Here is a 24,005-nt window from a genome sequence, read left to right as displayed (position 1 = left end):
TTTCCCTCTTCATTATTTGCTGTATCCACATGCTAGCTATCAACAACTCTTGCACGACAACACAAGGCCAGGCCTTATCCAGTACTAAAACCACAAATAGCAGATGTTAAAAATCTGAAATAAAAATATAAAATTCCTGAAGAAACTCAGCAGTCTGTCAGCATCTGTGGAGAGAAAAAACAGCCAACATTTCAGGTTCTTCATCTATTTTGAACTAGTCATTGTACCCAAAATGTTGGTTCTGCTTTCTCTCCACAGATGTTGCCAGACCTGCTGGGCTTCTGCAGCAATTTTTGATTTAGTCCTTCTCCAGTCCTGGTTCCTCATTAACACTCAAGAAAAGACATCCTAGCCATCCAAGTTTTAGTCACTTCAATCAATCACAGAATCCCTACAAATGCAGAGAGGGGTCATTTGACCCATCGTGTCTGTACTGACCCTTCAAACAGCATTCCACCCAGAGCCACTTCCAACACCCTACTCTGTAATCCCATATTTACCATGTCTAATCCACTAGTCTGCTCATCCCTAGACACTATGGGACAATTTAGAATGACCACCTGTATGCGTTAGGACTGAAAGGAAATCAGAGCCTCCAGAGGAAACCCTCACAGACCTGAGAGAACATGCAAACTTCACACAGACAGTTACCCAAGGTTTTTTCAAGTTTAATTACTTTCGTCGTCACCATTACAAGGCGCTGCCCAGGACAAGGCAGGTGCAAAGTACTGATTTATACCTCAGCCATCATTTCTGCCTCCATCCATACATCCTTCTTTAGGTCTCTAATCATCTTTACCATCCTTTTTATTATTTATATGCCTACAGAAGGCTTCAGGATTCCATTTTACTATTAGCTGCAAGTTCCTTCTCATACTGTTATCTTGCTTCTCTTACTTACTTTTCCAATTCCCTTCTAAACCAACATTAGTCTGACTCTTGGTTGCATGTTCCATCCAAAATCTGTCATAACTACACTTTTTCTACTTCATGCCAATCTATATCTATTATATGCCATGGACCTCAACATGTGTTTATCCTGCCTTTCCTCTTTACACAGACATATCATGACTGTACTTTGACACTCTTCTTTAAATACTAACAGAAATTGTTCAGTTACAGACATAATGGGAACTGCAGATGCTGGAGAATCCAAGATAACAAAGTGTGGAGCTGGATGAACACAGCAGGCCAAGCAGCATCTCAGGAGCACAAAAGCTGACGTTTCCGGCCTAGACCCTTCATCAGAGAGGGGGATGGGGTGAGGTTCTGGAATAAATAGGGAGACAGGGGGAGGTGGACCGAAGATGGAGAGAAAAGAAGATAGGTGGAGAGGAGAGTATAGGTGGGGAGATAGGGAGGGGATAGGTCAGTCCAGGGAAGACGGACAGGTCAAGGAGGTGGGATGAGGTTAGTAGGTAGGAAATAGAGGTGCGGCTTGAGATGGGAGGAAGGGATGGGTGAGAGGAAGAACAATTTAATAATATCGGGTACAATGGATACAGTATACCACCTTGGCTTCCTCTACATTGGGGAAACCAAGCGGAGGCTTGGGGACCGCTTTGCAGAACACCTCTGCTCGTTCGCAATAAACAACTGCACCTCCCAGTCGCAAACCATTTCCACTCCCCCTCCAATTCTCTAGATGACATGTCCATCGTGGGCCTCCTGCAGTGCCACAAGGATGCCACCCGAAGGTTGCAGGAACAGCAACTCATATTCCGCTTGGGAACCCTGCAGCCCAATGGTATCAATGTGGACTTCACCAGCTTCAAAATCTTCCCTTACCCCACTGCATCCCAAAACCAGCCCAGCTCATCCCCTCCCCCCCACTGCATCCCAAAACCAGCCCAGCCTCTGCCTCCCTCACCTGTTCTTCCTTTCACCCATCCTTTCCTCCCATCTCAAGCCGCACCTCCATTTCCGACCTACTAACCTCATCCCACCTCCTCGGCCTGTCTGTCTTCCCTGGACTGACCTATCCCCTCCCTACCTCCCCACCTATACTCTCTCCACCTATCTTCTTTTCTCTCCATCTTCGGTCCGCCTCCCCCTCTCTCCCTATTTATTGCAGAACCCTCTCCGATGAAGGGTCTAGGCCCGAAATGTCAACTTTTGTGCTCCTGAGATGCTGCTTGGCCTGCTGTGTTCATCCAGCTCCACACATTGTTATCTTGTTCAGTTCCAGTTTTGTCTGATCTACAAAGTGAGATTTATTAGATCAGATCCATTCTTAGCACAATTAAGTTGATTGTTATCCTTAATTATCCTTCCCCTGGATTGCTCCTTATCCTTCTTGATAGCCAACCTAAAACTTCAGATACCACAATGGCACCGGGTGCTGCTCAGCTCTGAAAACCAGAGCTCAAGGTGTTGCACCTGTTCAAATTTGCTGCACATACAGCGCTATTGTTCCCACATGGAAGAGGATATGTACTCCAGGTACAGAGGTGCATGGCCTTTCCTCTTACATAATAAAATTCTCTAGTTTAAGAAAAATACTTACCAGTGACTTATTTTTCTTCTCGGGAGGTTAACTAAGGTGCTTAACTTAACTATATCTTTTATTAAAAAAATTAAATGCTTGAAGTCCCAACTCTGTAAATGTACTTCTAAACATGGGAGAAAGTGGAACATATCTACAATATGGACCAGTGAATTGGTTGTCAATCTTACCATGTTGTCAAAGTTTGATTATTTGCTCCTTCTCCTAATTTAAGGATCCCAACCTGCTGGTCTGTTCCAGTGATCCTGACCTAATTCACATTCCTCTTAGTCTCATATACATGATATCTTACTTTCAAGCCCCAATTCTGTTAATCTAGAATTAATGTGCAAAATCTCTTTTCCAAATAGAAATTTAAGTTTTTAAAAATTGCCAATCATTTTTGTTCCACTGCCTCCACTGAAGTTCCACCATGAAATTTTACTCTGCTCTTACTTAAAAAAAATCTTCTGTCCTCTTAGAGAAATCCAACATACCATGGGATCACCAACTTTTCACTCAACGAATTATCCAGATATAGCACTGAAAACATCCCTGGGTGTCTCAGAGTCACAAGAAAGAAAATGGATTCCAAACATAAAGATGGCTAAAGTATGTCGTGGCCAGCAGGCTACAGGCCCGAGTTACACAGGGTTGGCCAGCAGGCAACAGGCCCAAGTGTCGCAGGATGATTGAGAGGCTGGGGAAGTGGTGCAGGCAGTCAGCCAATCAGACCACATGTGGTAGCCCCCTGCACTGATCTACTGCAGGCCCTTTAAAGAAAGGCTGTAATGCTCATCTTCTTAAAACTTTATTTCTCATTTTAAAACATACTGTGAATAATCAAGTAATGCAACTTCCTTCCTTTCTTTTTTCTTTTATTTCTCTATTCCGTTTCTAAGATCTGTACCTAGGCACCATGTGGGGTTAAATTGTAAACTTTACACTGTACTCTTGTACTCGAGAACATGTGACAATGAAGGGCATTCCGAAAGAGGAGACAGAAATTAAGAAAAACACTTTAGAGAAGAAATTGCTGAGTACGACATCAAGACAGCTGAAGATACAAAAGTCACTGCTGTGGTGAAGTTGTAAGGAATCCACAAGCAGCTTTTATATTGGTTCCACTGACATGAGTAGCTTGAACTTTGCATTGCTAGAACTTTGGAAAATGGCTTTTAGCTCACTTCCAAGAGTAAAATACGGATTTACCAATGCAACAATGAAACAAAGTACTCCAAAAACAAAATTCAAACAGAGAAACAAAAAGTCATCAGAACAGATGTTGCAGAAGTAAAACCAAAAATGGATATTTGGCATAACACGGTATGAAGTTGGATGAACACAGCAGGCCAAGCAGCAGAGGAGCAGGAAAGATTGACGTTTCAGGTCAGGACCATTCTTCAGAAATGAGGGAGGGGAAGGGGAATCCGAAATAAACAGGGACTCAGGGGAAGGCAGATCGAAGATGGATAGAGAGGAGACATACAAGTTAAAGGGGCAGGGATGGAGCCAGTAGAGGTGAGTGTAGGTGGGGAGTTAGGGAGGGGATAGGTCAGTCCAGGGAGGACGGACAGGTCAAGGGCGCGGGATGAGGTGAGTTGGTAGGAAATGGGGGTGTGGCTTGAGGTGGGAGGAGGGGATAGGTGAGAGGAAGAACAGGTTATGGACGCAGGGACAAGCTGGGCTGGTTTTGGGATGCAGTAGGGGGTAGGGGAGATTTTGAAGCTTGTGAAATCCACATTGATGCCCTTCGGCTGCAGGGTTCCTAAGCAGAATATGTTTTTCCTGCATCTTTCGGGCGGAGTCATTGTGGCATTGCAGGAGGCCCAGGATGGACAGCGGATGGCCCGAGGTTGGGAGCAGGGGAAGAAAGAGATTTGAAATGGTTTGTGACTGGGAGGTGTAGTTGTTTGTTGCAAACTGAGCGTAGGTGTTCCACAAAGCGGTCCCCAAGCCTCTGTTTGGTTTCCCTGATGTAGAGGAGGCCACAATGGGAACAGCGGATCAGTATATCACATTAACAGATGTGCAGGTGAACATCTGTTTGATGTGAAATGTCTTCCTAGGGCCTGGGATTTTGGGGAGGAGAGAAAGAAGGTATAGGAGCGGGTGTAGCACTTGCTTTGGTTGCAAGGAAAAGTGCCAGGGCTGGAAGGGAGTGTGGAGTGGACAAGGGAGTCACAGAGAGAGTGGTCCCCCCAGAAAGCAGATAAGGGCAGGGAGAGAAAAACGCCTTTGATAGTGGGGTCAGATTGCAGATGGCGGAAATGGCGGAGGATGATGCGCTGGATTTGGAGGATGCTGGGGTGGTACGTGAGGATGAGGGGGATTCTGTTTTGGTTATTACCGCGGATAGGGTGTGTGTGAGGGGTGAGTTGCAGGAAATGTGGGAGACACGGTCGAGCGCATTTTCGATCACTGTGGAGAGGAAGTTGCGGTTTTGAAAAAAAAAAGACATTTGGGATGTTCGGGAGCAGAATGCCTCATCTTGGGAGCAGATGGAGCAGAGGCAAAGGAATTGGGAATAAGGAATGGCCTTTTTACAGGAAGGTGGGTGAGAGGAGGAATATTCTAGGTAGTTGAGAGAGTTGGTAGGCTTAAAATGGATATCGGTTTCCAGGTGGATGCCAGAAATGGAGACAGAAGTCCAGGAAGGAGAGACAGGTTTCAGAGATGGTCCAGGTAACCTTAAGGTTAGGGTGGAAGGTGTTAGTGAAGTGGATGAACTGTTAGAGCTCCTCGTGGGAACACGAGGCAATGCCGAAACAGTCATCAACGTAACGGAGGAAGAGACGGAGGATAGGGCCAGTGTAGCTTTGGAAGAGGGATTGTTCCACGTACCCGACAAAGAGGAAGGCATAGCTTCGGCCCATGCGGGTTCCCATGGCCACCCCCTTTGTCTGTAGGAAGTGGGAGGAATTAAAGAAGAAGTTGTTGAGGATGAGGACGAGTTCGGATGAGCAGGTGAGGGTGTCAGTGGAGGGGGGCTGGTTGGGTCTGCGGGACAGGTAGAAGCAGACAGCTAATAGGCCATCGGTACGGGGATTGCACGCACGTATGATGTGTTGGGGACCGGGGAATTGTAAGTACTGGAGGACGTGAAGAGCATGGGTGGTGTCACGGACGTGGGTAGGGGGTTCCTGGACCAAGGGGGAGAAAATGGAATCCAGATAGGCAGAGCTGAGTTCGGTAGGGCAGGAGCAGGCGGAGACAATGGGTTGACCAGGGCAGTCAGGTTTGTGGATTTTGGGAAGGAGATAGAAGCAGGCAGTGCTGGATTTGGGAACGATGAGGTTACAGGCTGTGGGTGGGAGATCACCTGGAGGTGATAAGGTTATGGATGGTTTGGGAGATAATGATTTGGTGCTCAGGTTTGGGGTCATGATCCAGGGGACGGTAGGAGGTGGTGTTGGAGAGTTGGTATCTGGCCTCAGTAATGTAAATGTCAGTGCGCCAAACTACAACTGCATCTCCCTCGTCCGTGGGTTTAATGATGGGGTTGGGATTGGAGCGGATGGAGCCAAGGGCTGCACGTTTGGCATCCTACTTTTGGGAGACTTCCATTTGCTGCTAACCTGACAATCATTTAACTTACACTAAGAAGTTGACAACATTTCATTTTCTCAAAAATCTATCTCAAATGTGTAAACTTGCAAAAAGAAAACTGAACTTGAAGTAGGAAACCCACTCATGAAAGACTCTTAATTCAAGTTTCTCATGCCAAACTTCCTGTTTTGCTTGAGATCTGAAACAAAAACGGAAACTACTGGAGAAACTCAGCAGTTTTGAGTCTGGTGATTAATCATCAGAACAGATACAAGAACCAAGACTTCAATATCTCCTTTCCAATAATTTTTTTTTAAATGTCAATTTCCTTCGTTCCACTACCTCCACTGACGGGCCACCTTGAAATGTTATTGTCCTCTCACTTAAAATCTCATCCTCTTAAAAAATGCCCTTTGTTGAAAAGAAAGACAGGAATCCGCCATTACATGGGGTCACCACCTTTTCACTCAATAAATTGCACATACATACAACACAGAAAACATGCCTGGGTATTTCATTAGGGTCAAGATAAAGATGGATTCCAAACATAAGAGGATGATGGAGATGAACAGTCACCAGACTTGAAATGTTATTGCTGCTTCCTTCCCACAGATGCTGCCAGACCTGAGTTTTTCCAACAATTTTTGCTTTTGTTACATTTTTGCTTCACTGAATTTCAGAATGTTTTTCTTTCGCCACTCCATCACATGGAGCACTAACCAGTCCAAAGGACGAGAAGTAATAACCTGTTTCCTTACTCAAATATAAGCGAGTGGCCGAGTATCACAAAGTGCTGGAAAGATTCTCGTGTGTCTGTGTGTCTGTGTGTCTGTGTGTCTGTGTGTCTGTGTGTCTGTGTGTCTGTGTGTCTGTGTGTCTGTGTGTCTGTGTGTCTGTGTGTCTGTGTGTCTGTGTGTCTGTGTGTCTGTGTGTCTGTGTGTCTGTGTGTCCAGTCTCCATCTCAGTCTGTTTCAGACTTCACACAATGGTTGTGTCATTATCATCAGGAACACAGCTGAACAGCTAACTAGTAGTACTTCTAATATTTAAAAGGACTTATTGACTGTAATGAATTTCCTCCAAATACTCCACTATTTCAAAAGGCATGGCCTCCCACTATCTCTGTGGCAGGACAGTTTCACAGAAAACATTTCAAGTCATTGTGATACTGTAATTTCCCCATGTAGCCCATAATAGAGAAGTAGACCAAACATCTTTCTTTGCACACAAGTTTCTGCGGAAGAACAACGTTTCTCAGTCAATTACTTATTATTAAAATCCATTTGGTAAACTTTTGTATGATGTGGTAATTGCTGTGCAAACCAGAAAAATCCCAATCAACTTTGTTCTGTTCAGACTCAGTTGGGCAAAGGCATGTAAGTCATTAAAAGATGATGAACAAGTGAAGCCAATAATTTTTAAAAAATGCAATGACGGATTTTCTTTTAAATCTGGAGGGGGAAAAAAGCATGTTTCAGTTATACAAAGCACTGGTTCGATGATGCGTGGAGTACTGCTAGTAGTTCTGGGTATACACGATAGGAAGGAGTCACACAGAGAGTGTAGTGTTGATTTACGAGAATAGAAGACAACTCAGGTTTAAACTATGAAAAGAGTTCTGTGTGTTGGAATTAGGAAGTGATTGGATCAAAGTTTTCAAGATGTTCGGAGGAATTTATAGGCTAGATAGAAACTATTTCTTCTGGTTGAACGTACAGGTCTAGGGGTTAATGCCCAAAACTTACAGCCACACTAAGAGTGAAATTAAGAAATACTTGAATATAAAAATAGTAATTAATGCTGGATTAATTGTTCATTTTAAATTTGTGACAAATTGATATTTGGTAACTACAAGGTATTAAGAGATAAGAGATAATGGGGAAGATGGGACACAGTTCAATCACGATCTTACTGAATGACAGAAGAGGTAGGAGGGTCAATATGGTCAGGCTTGTTCTTATGTTCTGAACTGGATATCATTCATGGATAGTATATCTAAACTAAGCATTCCTGGGTCTGAAAAGAATAATAAAACACAGGAGGAGAGAAAGGAACAAATCCATGTTTAACAAATGATGCTTAACTTAAAAAGAAAAGCGATGTTAAACTTACAGACAAGAAGTTATTTAAATCTACAGGAAGCAGTATTAAATACATGGTAAAATAAAAATCTGTGTCGTATGCTACATATTTATCTTCTCCCCACCCCAAAGATCCTGATCAATATTGCATTGGCTACTGCTGAAATGAGCAAACTACTAGATTGGTTTCAGATGACAGTGTGCTAAAACATAGCAGCATCTTTTTGCACAAGATTTAAGTTTGGCCTCCTTTAATGTATGCTGCCAGTTTTGGTACTTTTACACAGAGGGGAACTTTGAAAACATTGAGAGGAACACAATTTACACCTAGCTTAAGATTCTTAGCTATCGTGAATAAAGCAGCCGTGTCTGTGTATTTCAAGGAAGTTTAGGAACAGGACAAACTGACTGAAGTTTAAAGACTAGATTGTGTTCTTTTGGACAAATTGTTTCAACTGGATAATACAAGGACAGACTAGGGTTATTGCTTATATAGTTTATTTCTGACCAAGTTTAGATTGTATGTTAGGCAGTTCCTCTTTTTCGCAGAGAAAACCAGTTTTCCAAACTGGTTTCTGATACCTTTGAGAAAGAGTTGAACCTGTTTCTAGGTGGGAGTGTCAATTCATATAAAGTATGAAATTGATATAATAATATTTTACGGTAAACATTGACTGTTTCTATTTTGGGACAGGTTAATCACAATGTTTTTCAATCATCTATTTTCTCTTGCATAAAAAGAAAATCACAAACTTTAATGGAGAACAAGAAATTACACTTCATACATTGTTCAGGAATGAAGATAAAATTCAACTAATGCATCTTCTCCATTCCAATGTCAGAAAACTGCCCTTTCTCAGCCATGAGATTCTTTCTATTTTCCTTAATTATTTGCCCAGAAGATTATCAGGCTATTTATTAGGATTACTCCACCACCATGATTCACTCATTGCTTCCTATTAGCCTTTCACATTAGTTACTGAATTGCAACTTTCAACCACTTCCCCATTCCTTTAAGAAAGCTGATCACTTCCCTATCTTGGGAATCTTGCATTAGCAGCTGATTCCATATGATTTGTAAATTTGTGTGTATTTCTTTAACTTTACTGGGTGGAAGCTCAAAAGGCTTTAGACCCATGATTTCCGAAAGCTGCAAATGAGTCTAACTCGACACTAGGAATGCTTAGTACAGTTACCGGCCTTGAATTCTCTCCAAGCAATACAGCGATGCTTGCAACAATGAGCAAGAATTAAAGCCACGATAACGAAAATATCAATGTTCCGTAACAATAAGGTTATTTTGTAACACTGTACATATGGCACTGAAACATTTTCTTAAATCCATGGACCTCACAGATTCTCTCATTATGAACTTCTCATTCTGGTAGAAGAAAATATACCCCTAGATAAGTGACATGCTTGGTATGATGTTAAATAAGATGAAGTGCTAATGGTAGTATTCATTTTTGTTGTCCTTTCCTCCAAATCTATACAGGCATTTCTTTTAAAATCCATACTGCAGAAAAACCTTCTATTAAACTGTAAAGGTATCTCACAAGCAGTTTTGAATATTTCTGCTGCTGGTGGTGAGCAATTACCTTGTGCTTACTTCAAAAATATGGTTCAGATGACCTCCAACTGTAACAGCAAAGTTTAAGTCTGCCAACAATGTTGTAATATTATCTGAACCCTGAGTTAAGAGAAACAAGTTCCAACTGATTACAGCCAGGATTTCTAACCAGAGTGCCACCATTCAGCTACGTCACTGCACAATCATGGATTTAATATCACTGAATTTTGCAAAGAAATTGCATTACATTGTAAAACACTTTATTTTGGCTGATCCACAGAGTTTGGTTTCTTAAATGCTTCCTACTTTCAGTTTCATTTTGCACTCAACATCAGTTAGGAGCCCCTGCTTTTACTCAATGCCAAGAAATGAATGAGTATTCTGTTTGCATTACCATAATGATCCACGCTAAAATTGTGAATTATGAAGCAGAAGCTTCTGTTATAAAAGCAAGTGATCTGTTAATATTATTCAAGAAAATTTGATCAGTTGCTGGAATGCAGCATGAAGATGATGCACTTTGCAGCTACAGTACAGCGATCATAGATAAAATGAATGTTTATGGTGGTAGATGGAGCTCCAATCAAGTGGTTTTTTATCCCCCCCATGGAAGTGTCTTTCATGAGTTTAACTGGAGTTCCACTCATCCTGACAAATAGGCAGAATCTAACAGAATTCTAACAAAATCCTGCCCTGTGTCTGGTGGAGGCAGACAAGCTTTTGCACGTGAGGAGGTGAGATACTGTTGCAAAGCTCCCCACCTCTGAACAACTCTTGCATTCGTGTAGCTGTTCTTGTGGCTTTAACAATGATGGCAAATGAAGAATCACAGGACAATGTCAGGATAAATTTTCAAGACATTGAGAGCTGCAAACGATTTCAAGGAAGGTGAGGTCTATGACAAGTATGTATCAACAATGGGTCATGGGGGATTAAGGTCGAGGCCAGTCATTTATCTAAACTGAATTGTGGAACTAGCTCGAGACACTGAATGGGCTATTTTGTTCAGTTAAATATCAAGGCACTGGAGGAGGAAATAAGTTAGTAATATGTATTTTTCCAGTGGAACAGGCAACTTCAGTCATCTGTCTAACTACTAATAACAATCAGAAGGCTCAACAAAATAGATGGAGAGGTAAATTTTTAAAAACAGCCATGGAAGTTGGAGTGAACTCAGGAAGGAGAGTAACATCACTGGAGGAATGTAAAACGAAGCACCATAAAATAGCCAATGGGAATGGAATCCATAACACCTTTACTCTACAGGAAAATATTTTAAAAATATTTTTTTAGGGGTGACTGTGGACTTCTAAAATCCTGGGTATCGAAATGTTCCTCATTTCATTCAAGTCACAGGACCTTCACAATATTTACCATTCAAACATTAAAAAGTGATATTAATTACCTGCAACGTGGCAAAAACATCGATTCTTTGATAAATACAGATCCTGAAAGGAGGATGTACCAGCAAGTTGCAACACTATCAGGACTAAAACAAAATGACAGAATTATTTAAAAGAAAAATGTATTTACATAATTTTGCAAAGTATTTAACAACAAAATGAAAAATCAATAAAATCACAATCTTAATTGACTTTAAGAAGGGCTAAAGCATGGATTTCGAACACAACTCAATTCTAACCTGAAATTCCACAGATACATCAGAGAGAGACGGGTATGCTTCATGACAGTGCTAGACAATGTTTAAAGGAATGCAACCGGAATCTTACTGCCATGAGCAGTCAAATAAATACCAATTATTCTCTACCCTTAAACAACCAACACATTCAAACTGTAGACTTTTTGTTAATCAAAAATTTCCTTAAAATGTCCTTATAGTTAATGCTACTTTTTGAAAATGGGTTAGTCTTCGGGTACGTAAAATGTTCAGCACAGTCTGCAAATTTGATTATGATAATACTATGGAATATCCATCAATAGCCATAAAGCTAGAGTTCTCCACTGGATTTGATACAAATGTATTTTTCCATAATCCTCCAAAATGCAAATCCTCAAAATTAAATACAAAGCCTTAATATTAACTTGCATGTTACAATATTTTTTGCTTGGCACTTTACAGTATTAGTAGTTTTGTATGAACTAAAGCAGAATTTATACATACACTTTAAAAAGGTCATGGTGGATATTAGTGCTTTTTTCAAAAAAAATACATTTCTCAGAAACCACTTTCAGCGTGGAATCACTTCTGGGAAAACCCATGACCAAATTTTATGGCTATCTTGTTTCAATTATTTGTTGGTTTTCAGTTGCAAAAAAGCCTGACAAGCAAATCTTTCTTCTGTTACTGAGACATATTTGTGTTGTACATCTATTGTGAACTCCATTTGTCCCCTTGAAGGGTATTGAGAAGATTTCTCAGTAACAGATGTGGCTTGCTCAAAATCTGTTATGACCTCAGAGACAACTGAACATCTCGTGACCTATATTTGCCAGAACACGAGACAGACAGTCATCCGAACATTCCAAATTTTAAACCACTTTAGTCCCCTTCAAGAACAAACCAAATGAGGCTAAAAGCATTTTATTCCTCCCATCCACCCTCAATTCTCAAAGTGAATTTCTACAAAGGAAAGTCAATTTAATTTCCTTTGTCTAGTGTGGCTATGCTTGTGTTTGTGTCTTGAGTTACTTATAGAGCTAAACATTTATATTTATTTTCATATTACAAAAAGTAACTTAATCAGTTTTTTACCTTCATTTATTAGTAAACAATTATTTGTTTATTAAGAAAACACAACGGATATAATCTTTTTATTTCAAGTCAAATGTAGAGAAAGCCAACAGTTAGCCATATTGGGTACTAGGTAAAGGAATTTATTAATGCTGTGGTCCAGAGTACTGAAACTAGACAAAGGCAGTTGAGTGCACCCATGTTGGCTGCAACAAAGTAAACCTAGACAAATCTCTGTCAATCCTCCACTGTAAAAATCTTATAGGGCTATCAGCAAAGGAATCTTACTGTAATTTCAAAGTTGTGCATAATAATATTTAAACTGAAAAGTCAAATTATGTAAAAATATTAAATTTTTAATACTTACTAAAATAAGACCTCATTGGCATCATGCTTTTCATATCGTACCATTGTGCACATCAATCTGAAAGACAGGTAGTTACATAGTAAAGCTTTGAAAAAAAAACTGATAGCATTAAAACTATTTGATCACTTTTCAACTTCCACACTGTTTTTAGGAAAACTAAACTATAAGCGTGTTGGCTTGTTAACTGATTTTAAATGAAGTTCAAGATCATTAAAAGAACACTCCAGAAAATGACTGAAAAAGATTCAATTTATTTTCCTTATTGCAGCTCATTTTTCTACTTTAGAATTAATAACCAGAGGAGACTGGCGAGTAGCTTAGAGCTGTAATTTTCGGCCTTTAAACAGAAACAACTAGCATAAACCTACCTAGTTACAGAAATGCTCTTCATTAACGAATCCCATGGCTTGTTCCTTTGCTTAAAAGGACATAGACAGATTCTGAGCATCACAATCTCTTCATATTCCCCCAAAAATTAATGTTTGGCCAGCATTGCTGAAATCCCTGAATAGACATTTTGAGATTAAAAACCCTTTGAACTGTTACACAGTAAGGCTTTTCAACTGCAGATCTATTAAAAACTGGACACCAATTCTGTAAAATGAATTACACTACTCTAAATTTTCTCAAGTCAATAATTAAGCTTAAAGAGGTAAAATAACAAATGAAAAAACAGATTGAACACCAAGCTAACCCAATAGACCAATGCACATTTCAGAAAGAAGCCATGGCTTTATTTTTGTACTTTATAACATTTCAGTACAGCAGGACTGAGGAAAGAAAATAACTTCAAAAGTGCTATTCGGTCTCTCCTTGCAGGTGCTCATGAATGCTTGAAGCAGATATCTAGGAACTAGAGCGGGTTGCACAATTTCAAGTGGGAATGAAGAAAATCAAAAGCATCTAATGACAGCAGTCACAGGTGTATTAAATTGGATAGCACAGTACACTTAAATTGTTACTACTAGAGCAAAGCAATTAAATCTCTTGAATTTGACACTTATAAGTGACCATAAATAAAAGCCAGGCAAACACATTCAGGCTGGAATTACCAAACAGCCCGTTACAGGATTCATGCCGCCAGCTAGTCATCATCTCTGATCTTTTTACAAATGAGCAACAAGCCTTAGCCTTTTCTTCCCTATTTATCAAAGCCCTGGATTTCCTCATCTAACTGTGGGTGGAGCTCAACTGTCAAAAGAGAATGCTGACCAAGAAGTGCAAGCACTTTGAGCTGGGAGGGGCCAAGTAGAGGAAGGGCCAAGTTATCCAGTTATAAGCATTAGTCTGTGTTCTTTGGAGTACAAATTCACAATAAAATTAACCGCATAACAATACACACGTACATGTCATTTCAAACCATTGCAATGGAATCCCTTATCCACATGTCTATCATACTCTGACTCAAATCAAACACTCTCCTTGCCTCAATGACAACGTTGGTTGTGAACTAACAACCTATCCAAATCATTCAGCCAAATTAACCCTTTTTTTGGAGAAACTCAGCAGGTCTGGCAGCATCTGTGGAGAGAAAGCAGAGTCAGAGTCAATCTTCATGAAGGAGAGTCACTGAACTCAAATCATTAACTTGTTTTTTTTCCCCTCCACGGATGCTGCTAGACCAACCAAGTTTCTCCAGCAATGTGTTTTTTTTCTCAAATTTCCATAATCTGCAGTTCTGTGTTTCATTCAAGACTTTAAAAAAATTGTTCTACTTCTACACAACCATCACCAAGTGGTTATCATACAATGCATGATATTAATATTTCACAAATCTTCCATGATCCCACTCCTCCCAACATTGCTACTTCCTTAAGGAATTAAGGCCTCAAGTTAAGGCCCTAAGACATAGGTGCACAAGTAGGCTATTTGGCGCAAATGGGCTCCACCATTCAATGAGATCATGACTGATCTGATGCTTCAACTCCATTTACCTCCCATTTTCCCCATAATCCTCTATCCTGATACTGATTAAAATTCCATTTTGGCCTTGAATACACTTAATGACCCAGCCTTAATAGCCCTCTGTAGTAAAGAATTCCACAAATTCACTACCCTCAAAAGAAATTCCTCCTAATTTCTGACAGTTTAACCTGAGGTTCATCAGGTCTTAGACTCTCACGCAAGGGGAAAATGACCTTTCACATCTTCCTGTTAAGCTCTGAAGAATCTTGCATGTTTCAAGGAGGTTGCTATTCATTCTTCCAAATGCCAGAGTACAGATACAAGCTCCTTGAAAGGAAATTACTCCATAACCAGGATCCAGCTAGTAAAATGTTCTTTGGATTGCACCAATGTCAATATGTCTTTGCTTAGATAAGGGGCCCAAAGCTGTTCACAATATTCCAGGCATGGTTTAGCAACATATCATTTAGTTTTGGCAAGCCTTTCATTCTTTTATCCTCCATTCCCTTTGAAATAAAGATCAACAGTCTATTGGTCTTTCCTATTCCCCGAACTTACATTCTAGTTTTTTGTGGGATTTATGCACGAGGACTCCCAAACCCCCTCTTTGCTGCAGCTTTCTCCATTTAAAAACATTCAGCTTGTCTAATCTTATTGCTGAAGTGCAAAATGTCATGTCTCCAAAATTATTTTCCATTTGCTAAGTACTCACTCACTCAATATCCCTCTGCAGACTTCTTACACTGCAATACAGCAGAAGAATGGGCCCTTCGGCCCAAACAGCCAGCACCAATTCCTAATCCTTGTTTATACCTGTTACTTATTGCCCGTACACGGTATCCATCCCTCTGTTCACCTCACATTCATGTGTCTATCAAGACATACTTTCAATGTTGCTAATGAGCCTGCTTCCACCACCTCCACTGGCAATGCATTCCAAGCACTCACCACCCTGTGAAAAATTTTCTCCGCACTTCTCCCCGTAAGTTTCTCCCAATCACCTTGAACCTGTGCCCTCCTGAAATTGACCTTTCCACTGTTGGGAAAAAAGCCTCTGGCTATTCCCCCTATCAATGACTCTCAATTTTGACTTCTATCAGGTCACCCCTCTGCCTGTCTTTCTAGTGAAAACAATCCATGTTTATCCTCTCCTCATAACTAAACCCTCCAGACGACGCAACATCCTGGCAAACCTTCTCTGCACCCTCTCCAAAAGCATCCTTCTCCTTCTGGTAGTGTGTCGTCCACACTACTTACTTTCCCACTTATGTTTGTGTCAACCACAAACATGTGAGGTGTATTCACTTCCCTCATCTAAATCTTAAACACATGTTTTAAAGGATTCCTGCTCCAGCATTGATCGCTGTGACACTCTACTAGTTACAGACTGCCACCAAAAAATACACCCCCAAACCATCTTATTCCCAACTCTTTCTCTTGTGTCTTGAAGAGTTACTACTGATGTAAAACATTAACTCTGGAGAGAGAAACATAGGTGCCGCCAGGCCGGCTGAGTGCCTTCACCACATTCCATTTTAATCTCTGTTAATCAATCTTTTATCCATACCATAACCTCTTAATTTATTAAAATGTGTGGTACCTTAACAATAGCTCTGACCTCAAATTTGGCACACCAAGTGTGAGATTATTATAAACCAATGGAGCAAACCATGGGGTAGAACAAAAAATACAATAGCACCAAAGTGGTGTTCTTTTATTTCTTTGTGTAATGTTCATGCGCACATACCTGAGCTGATGCTCCCTCAAATTAGACAGCACATCCATGCCATGGAGGTGAGAATATATAATTTCTAAATCCTGTTCAAGACAAAAAAGGCATTTTCAGTCCCAGTACAAATTATGTAACAACCATGCTAAAAAACATTATTGCATCTTTAAGGAATTCAGTGCCAACTGAAATAAGTATATTCTTTGCATAATTATTCAAGTACAAAACAGAATAGTTGCTTGGAAGTGCAAAACTTGAGTACTGCTGAAAAGAAACATGTTGTCAATACTTTACACTTTGAATTCATCAAGGCTGATATGAAAATGCTAAACTTCAAAAGGACGCAACAAACATTCTTTTACACTGCATCAGGCAAATACTCAATTCAGAAGACACGACGGCTGAACAAATCTTTATCTCCTACACAGGACAGGCCCCTACATATGATAATATCTGGCAAGTGCAAGTGAGCCACATCACAAGCCTGAGTGATAATCTACCTTGGCCATTGCTGTGATTCCGAGTAAACTTGGGATTGCCTGGCGAGAGCCACCTACTTACAGAATGGCATCAAATATTCAAGATTATGTTGGGGAGTTTTGCAAACACAATCTGGTTAAGTATGGTTAGTCCTGTTCCCCTGGCGTTTAGCCAAAGGGACATGCAGTTTGATAAATCTGCCAGTCATTAGGATGTACAGCCTCAGCGAAATGGCCCTAGGTGATGCTTTCCATTTCAAACTATCAGATAACAGCAACGTAAGTAGTATACTATATATAATGCCAAGCAGATGTACAACTTATTACAGCCAAGTACTGAAGGGTAAATAAATTTTTTTTTTCACTCCTGAGGTTAGTGTAAGAGAGCATTGAATTTTGTAAAATGTACGCTGTTTTCAAGTCAATATGCATTTAACCATGTATAAAGCTATGAAGCAACAAACCATACAGGTCACAAGTTAATAAAGATTAAAGAGTTAGTTTTATTGTAAACCTACTCAAAACATGGTTATTCCACGAGAGGTTTCTTTCATTCTAAAATTCTCTCTCAATAGGTGCTCCAACTTATAAATGGATTTATTGATACAAAGTATCACAATAAAGCTTTGCAGAGATTTCAATATCCGATGCCAACAATTTAAGAGACGTTGCCACAACGTGCCAAGTCAAAAGGTCTTTACTGCTCTCCTTACAAAGATAATTACTGGTAAATATTGTTGGATGAAAGCAATGGCTTTCCAATCGTATTCCAGCATTCTTTTGGTAGAATCAGTTGAACATAAAATTAGCTCGAAGGTCAGAGACAGAGGGTGGGTGGTTAAAGGTTGCATTTCAGACCAGACGCCTGTGTCCACAAGAATCTGTTCTGGATGCGCTACTTTTCATTGTTTTTAAAAATGACTTGGAGGTTAATATTATAGGCACGGTTAGTAAGTTTGCAGCTGACACCAAAATAAGTGGTGTAGTGAACAGTGAAGATGATCTGCGAGTACAACAGGACATCGATCAGATGGACTAATGGATGAGGAGTGGTTGATAAAGTTTAATTTAGATAAATGTGAGGCGTTGCATTTTGTTAAGGCAAATCAGGGCAGGACTTATACACTTAGTGGAAGGGCCCCGGGAAGTGTTGCCCAACGAAGACAGAGAGGGGCAGGCATATAGTTCTTTGAAAGTGGAGTCACAGGAAGACACCATGAAGGTAGTGTGTGGCACGCTTGCCTTCACTGATCAGTGCATTGAGTATAGGAGTTGGGGTGTCATGTTACAGGTGAACAGGCCATTGGCTGGTCAACGTTTGGACTATTTGCATGCAATTTTGGCTTCCCTGCTATAGGAAAGATGTTGTGAAAATTTAAAAGGTGCAGAAAAGATCTACAAGGATGTTCCCAGGATTGGAAAGTTTGAGCTATAGGGAGAGGCTGAATAGGCTAGGACTCTTTTCCCTGGAGCATCAGAGGCTGAGGGATGACCTTGCAGAAATTTAAGATTATGAGAGGCACGGATAGGGTGAATAGCCAAGGTCTTCTTTCCCGAGGTTTGAGGGAGTCCAAAACTGGATGGTTTTAAGGTCAGATGGGAACAATTTTTTAAATTACCCAAGGGGTAAGTTTTTCACGTAGAGGGTGGTGTATGTGCGGAAACAAGCTACCAGAAGTGGTGGTTCAGGTGAATACAATTACAACATTTAAAAGGCATCTGGTCTGGAGGGGTATATGAATAGGAAGGGTTTATAGAGATATGAGCGAAATGCTGGCAAATGGGACTTGGTCAGATTGCGTTGTCTTGTCAGCACAAACAAGTTGGACCAAAAGGATGTGTTTCCCTACTCTATGATTATATACGATGGCTACACAGCATACACACAGAATATCCAGCATTAGCAGTTCCTACTATCTCAGTTGTCTATTATGTCTTACACACAAGAGAAGTTCTAGAACACTCTCAATCAGGCACTGTAGTACAGGTATTAAGAAATAATGATTTTTATATTGTAGAAAGCATATTAATAGCTATGTTCTAAAGATTGGAAGATGTGAATTGTGGCTCCTGGGCCAAACATAATACAGATCCACTAAAATAGGCTACATACATCAGCAACAGTCGGCCAGCTGAAGTACAGCATCCTGACAGCACAATAGTCAAGACATCCAGGAAACTGACATGACAGGCTGTGTGGCCTCTATCAGGCCTGCTACAAGCAGCACATGTCAAACAGGATGCTTAAAGAGCAACCCACTCCTTACCCTGGTGAAGGGTGGAATTTTCCACTCCCATCAGCATCATTGGAAAGAAAGCAGAGAAAATATGGCAGGAATTTAAAAATTCTATTCATCATGTCAAAAAAAAATCCAGTTTTAACAACAAGTTTGAATATCGCTAATGAACAGCAACTTCTTACTTCTTTATTCATTCACGGAATGACAGTGTCGCTGTCGAAGCAGCCTTTATTGCCCATCCATAATTGCCCAGAGGGTAGTTAAGAGTCAACACATTGCTGTGGATCTGGAGTCACATGTAGACCAGGCCAGGTAAGGATAACAATTTCCTTCCCTAAAGGACATTGGTGAACCAGATGGATTTTTAACAACAATCAGCAAGGATGCATGGTCATCATTAGATCCTTAATTCCAGATATTTATTAAAATCAAATTCCACCATCGGCCATAGTGGGTTTCGAACCCGGGTCCCCAGAACATTATTGGAATTAACAGTTCAACATTAACACCATTAGGCTATCGCCTCCCCCTGAGCAACTCATTATTTCAATGTATTGGCATGTCATTATTAATTAAACTCAAATAATTTCATGCAAGCTCCAAATGACCTCCTCTTTTCCACAAGAACTGGCCGGTGCAGATTCTCAACATTGTGGCATGATGGTAGAAGCTTGCCGTTTGCTTCTACTTCAAACTCAAACTACCAATCCCCTGCCTGTTCAATGGAAATCCTGCATTCCACCCTTCACTCACACGTGCAGAAATCTCCGAACCTTAGCTGTGAATATTCCAGCTACAGTGTATGTAGCTGTTTCTTGATACCATGTGCACTGAATCAAATTGTCTGAAGATTGGCTGGTGTCATTCTGGGGACTTCAGAAGATAGAGATTGTTCATCCATTCACTACTTCGGGCTAAAGCTGATTGCAAATGCTTCAGCCTTCTCTTCTGTGACGATATGCTGGGCTCCCCATCATATCTCTAATCTTTGGCTTATTGCTCACTTTGTGGACAAAATGATTTTGGATATTTTTCTTGAAGGTGCCATATAAATATAATCTGCCTTTCAACGTACATGTATTTAGAGGGGAACAAAAATCAACAATCTGACAAAATCTACTTATTCTTTTCGAAGTAAGATGCTGTTCACTCTTGCTCAAGAACTAATTTGAGAGGAAATAAAAAATTACTGGACTCCACTGTCTGCAGTTGCTCTCTCCCTGACAATTGGTTCATTCAGTTTACTGCAGGACACAGATTATCACAAAATTTTCTCGTCAACTTTTCCAGAAATAAGTACTGCCCCTTTGACATACCATTTTTAATGATCGAGCCAATGACATTGATCAAAAGCAAGAGATATTGGCAAACCATTCATTCATTGTGTATTCCGGAACTAGAATTAAATAATAAGCCTTTCCATCATTTAGTATTTAAAATTCAACCTGCAACTCCACATTCAGTGTCAAACCAAAGTACTATGCAAAGCATGGCATACAAACAACAGGAAACTCTCAAATGTTCAACACCCTCATTTTGACATGCATGCCCAAGACACCAAGTGTTCAGTGACTCTCAAATACTTTTGGACAGCTGTATCCAAACAATGTTCCATTCATTCAGAGACATATTTGTAGGAGCAAGATAGAGTGTAGCACAGGAACAAAATGTTGAATGCACTTAGTATGTGACGTATTCACATAACAAGTGGGTTTCCTGGCTGTACTGTAACAAATGTTGATGCAGTGTTAAACTAATGGACCATAACACTGAGTAGTCTTCTTTACAAATCTCAATTCAACTACCTTCCTTACTCAACATCAGGCAAAACTCAAAAAGGCACTGTATGTTTGATTATGCACTGACAAAACCATACAGGAGAGAGCCTGTCTCAGCACATTTAGTATCTCCAAAGACAAAGCTGGCCTAACTGAAGATTGAATTTTTTAGTCACTCAATTAATAGTTTTTTTAAAATTTTTGGTCAAATCTAGTCAGAAATTGATACTTCACTCATAAAAGAGATGAGAATGAATAAAATTCCATTAAAATGACTCAACAATTTGTTGGGGGAACATTGTAATAGATTTCCAGTAGAATGTCATCTACTTTTATTTTACTTCCATTGGTAATTTCCCATACAAGTGTTAGAAAAGACAACTGGCAAACCTTACCATCATCAGTAATTGGGCCAATGACTCTCTTTTTTGAAAAACAAATAGACAAACTCACTAACATTACAAACATTTTCAATGTTAGATTGGATAATGACTACATGAATATTTTTGCTTCAAATATTTTGTAAGAATTCTCAATACATTTACATTTAATCACTAAACAAAAAAGTATCCAACCGGAATGACTGCAGAAAATTGACAGAAACAATATTACCCCAATAACTTGTGTCCTTTCAGCTGTAACTTCAATGCAACAGTAGCATTAACATTAACTTATTTCACTTTGTACCAACAGTAAAGCCATTGCATAAAGTGTGTTAATGGACTATAAGCAAGAGAAGAGAACTGTATAAGCATATTACCTACTATGAAGTATCATAATCAAAACAATAGTTTCATGGTCAAATAAATTTAACTGTTTTAGCAACTAGATTTATGGTCAATAAGCTAGGTTCCAGAAGATAACACATGTCACACATGCAGATTTTAATGGAGCGGATGAGACAGTGGAAATGGGCAGGAAGAACAAGTGAGAGAGAGCAAGCATGATGCAAGAGACTCGATGTCTGTGGACGTAAACTGAGGTAAAGGAAGGACAAGCAAAATATTAAGTAGTTATATTAAGGAGGAGAGACTGGAGGAATACAGTCAATCAGGGAACAAAGGATGGAAGAGGGTGTCCGAAAGGAGGGACAAAAGGAACCTAAGTAATTTCTGAAGGAGGGTTCGGACCCGAAACATCAGCTTTCCTGCTCCCCTGATGCTGCTTGGCCTGCTATGTTCATCCAGCTCTACACCTGTTATCTCACATAGGTAATATTCTGTATACAGTGTGAACTGAAAATGGTAACCTGATTTTGGCCACACACACAGAAATGCAAGACCAAGCTTGTTGGATTTCACAGAGAGCACTGAGGAATCAACTGTCATGTAGCTTGTTCTCATTATTGGGAGCACAGCTTTGCATGCAGCAGTAATTCTCTTCATTCTGAATCAAAAAGGTCATGGGTTCAATCTCTAGTCAAGAGAATCAAGTACGTAATCTTAGCTGACACCTCAGCTTCGTTTTAAAAACTTGCCCCGTCTGACCTCTCAGTTGAACATTATGAAATGATAGTCCCAACCAGCACTCAACTCTCATTCAATCTACCAAAACTGATCATCCGGCAATTTATCTCTCTTCCGTTTGAAAGACTGACTATGGACGGCAGTAATTCCCTACTTTATATCCGTGAGAAACCACTTGCAAAATAGCTTAGTGACTTGTGCTTTGGAAGGTGAAGCTCTGACACCTAAATCCAAATACTTGCAATGTCCTCGGCGTAACTGATAAATTCATAGTAGGAATTTACATGTCAGCCAGTTAAGTTCTTCAATTACTGTGGCCGTTAGATTTGCATATGGGCAAATTACTGCCATAAAGCAGGCAAGCAGACTTTGTCACATTTCAAAAAGTAATGGGAAATCAAGTACTTTCCAAATAGTTTTTAAATTAGCAGATGATGGACACAATAAGCAGAGGGGTGTCTAAGCAGGCAGATGTTCACAGAAACCACTAAAATCTCAGCCGAAATTTCAAATAAGAACTTTCAAAATTACCAACCTTTGCTGCAGACTGCTTATCTTAATGGACAGCTACTTGTGAATCATCGATAAATTTTCATACCAAATTTCCCTCTCTTCAGCCACTTATGTCCTTTTTTTTGCCATCCAGCAATCCCATTTTCTTGTGATTTTCTTTTCACAGTCTAATCACTGTGGAGCAGCAATCAAAGTAAATACAATGTTGAACTAAACAGTGCCATAAACAGTAAACACAAGTCGAAAGAAGTCATGCAGAATCAATATGGAGCCCAGCAAGACCATAGCTTGAGCACCGAGTTCTTGTCGCCAAGGCATTGGGAAGACATTCAAGCATTGTTGGCAACTCAGAGAAGAGCCAAAAGACTTAGATGGAGAAAGCTTGGACTTTACGGCCTCAAAAAAGAGGTAACCGAAAGGTCATCCTGGTTGTAAATAAAGTAGTAAGTAGTACAGAAAATGGCTAATCACAGGGCTGTAATACCATCTCAAGCTAATCTCAAACAGACAAATTGACTTTTAATATTGTGAAGCACATTAAAAAAAATCAAACAATGAAATGGAGAATTTAAACAGAAGCTAGAGTCACAGAATTATTTAAGTTCTTAGATACCACAATGGAATAGTGGGTCATCCTTCTGTATGATGAACAACAAGGGGGAGAATCCTCTTCCTCAGCTGCAATTGATAGAAATATCTTTAACATTTCTTCAAATGACCACATAAGACACAAATATAGTACCACATTAGGATTGACAGGTTTGAGATACCAATTCCTTCAACTCCACTGCACCATGCACCAGATCCTCAACTGTACGGGCTAAAATGAGACTAAAAAACAATTGAAGCCAAATGCTTTTCAGAAATTTCAAAGCTAGAACCGACAGTAATCTGGAAGTATAATCTTTGAATATAATCCAAAGCTAAATGAATCCCACCTGCAGCTCGTGGCCCATAACCCTCCAAACCTTCCCTATCCTTGTTTGTTGTACCAAAACTCAAATCTCGCATTTATCCAGGTTGAACACGAGGTACCATTTTTCAGCCCATTGACCCATTTGATCAAGATTCTACTGTAATTTTAGAAAATCTTCTTCACTGTCTACTATGCCATCCACAAACACTAGCCATCCCTTCTATATTCTCAGCCA

The 24,005-nt window shown here is 40.0% G+C and overlaps 1 protein-coding gene across 7 annotated transcripts in view; it reads right to left on the bottom strand.

Moving 5' to 3' along the window:
* Positions 1-24,005, bottom strand: part of LOC125458195 (rap guanine nucleotide exchange factor 6-like) — a 345,812-nt gene that overhangs the window by 257,446 nt on the left and 64,361 nt on the right. For all 7 annotated transcript variants that reach the window (XM_048543196.2, XM_048543198.2, XM_048543203.2 and 4 more), the window contains exons 2-4: positions 16,397-16,467; positions 12,745-12,801; positions 11,091-11,174 (exon numbers count right to left, since the gene is read on the bottom strand). In XM_048543196.2, the coding sequence (XP_048399153.2) occupies positions 11,091-11,174; positions 12,745-12,801; positions 16,397-16,467 (212 nt within the window). The remainder of the gene's footprint in view (positions 1-11,090; positions 11,175-12,744; positions 12,802-16,396; positions 16,468-24,005) is intronic.

This window comes from Stegostoma tigrinum, chromosome 13 (assembly GCF_030684315.1).
Source record: "Stegostoma tigrinum isolate sSteTig4 chromosome 13, sSteTig4.hap1, whole genome shotgun sequence".
NCBI classification, from domain to species: Eukaryota; Metazoa; Chordata; class Chondrichthyes; order Orectolobiformes; family Stegostomatidae; genus Stegostoma; species Stegostoma tigrinum.
This window is presented reverse-complemented; position numbering and strand designations above follow the sequence as displayed.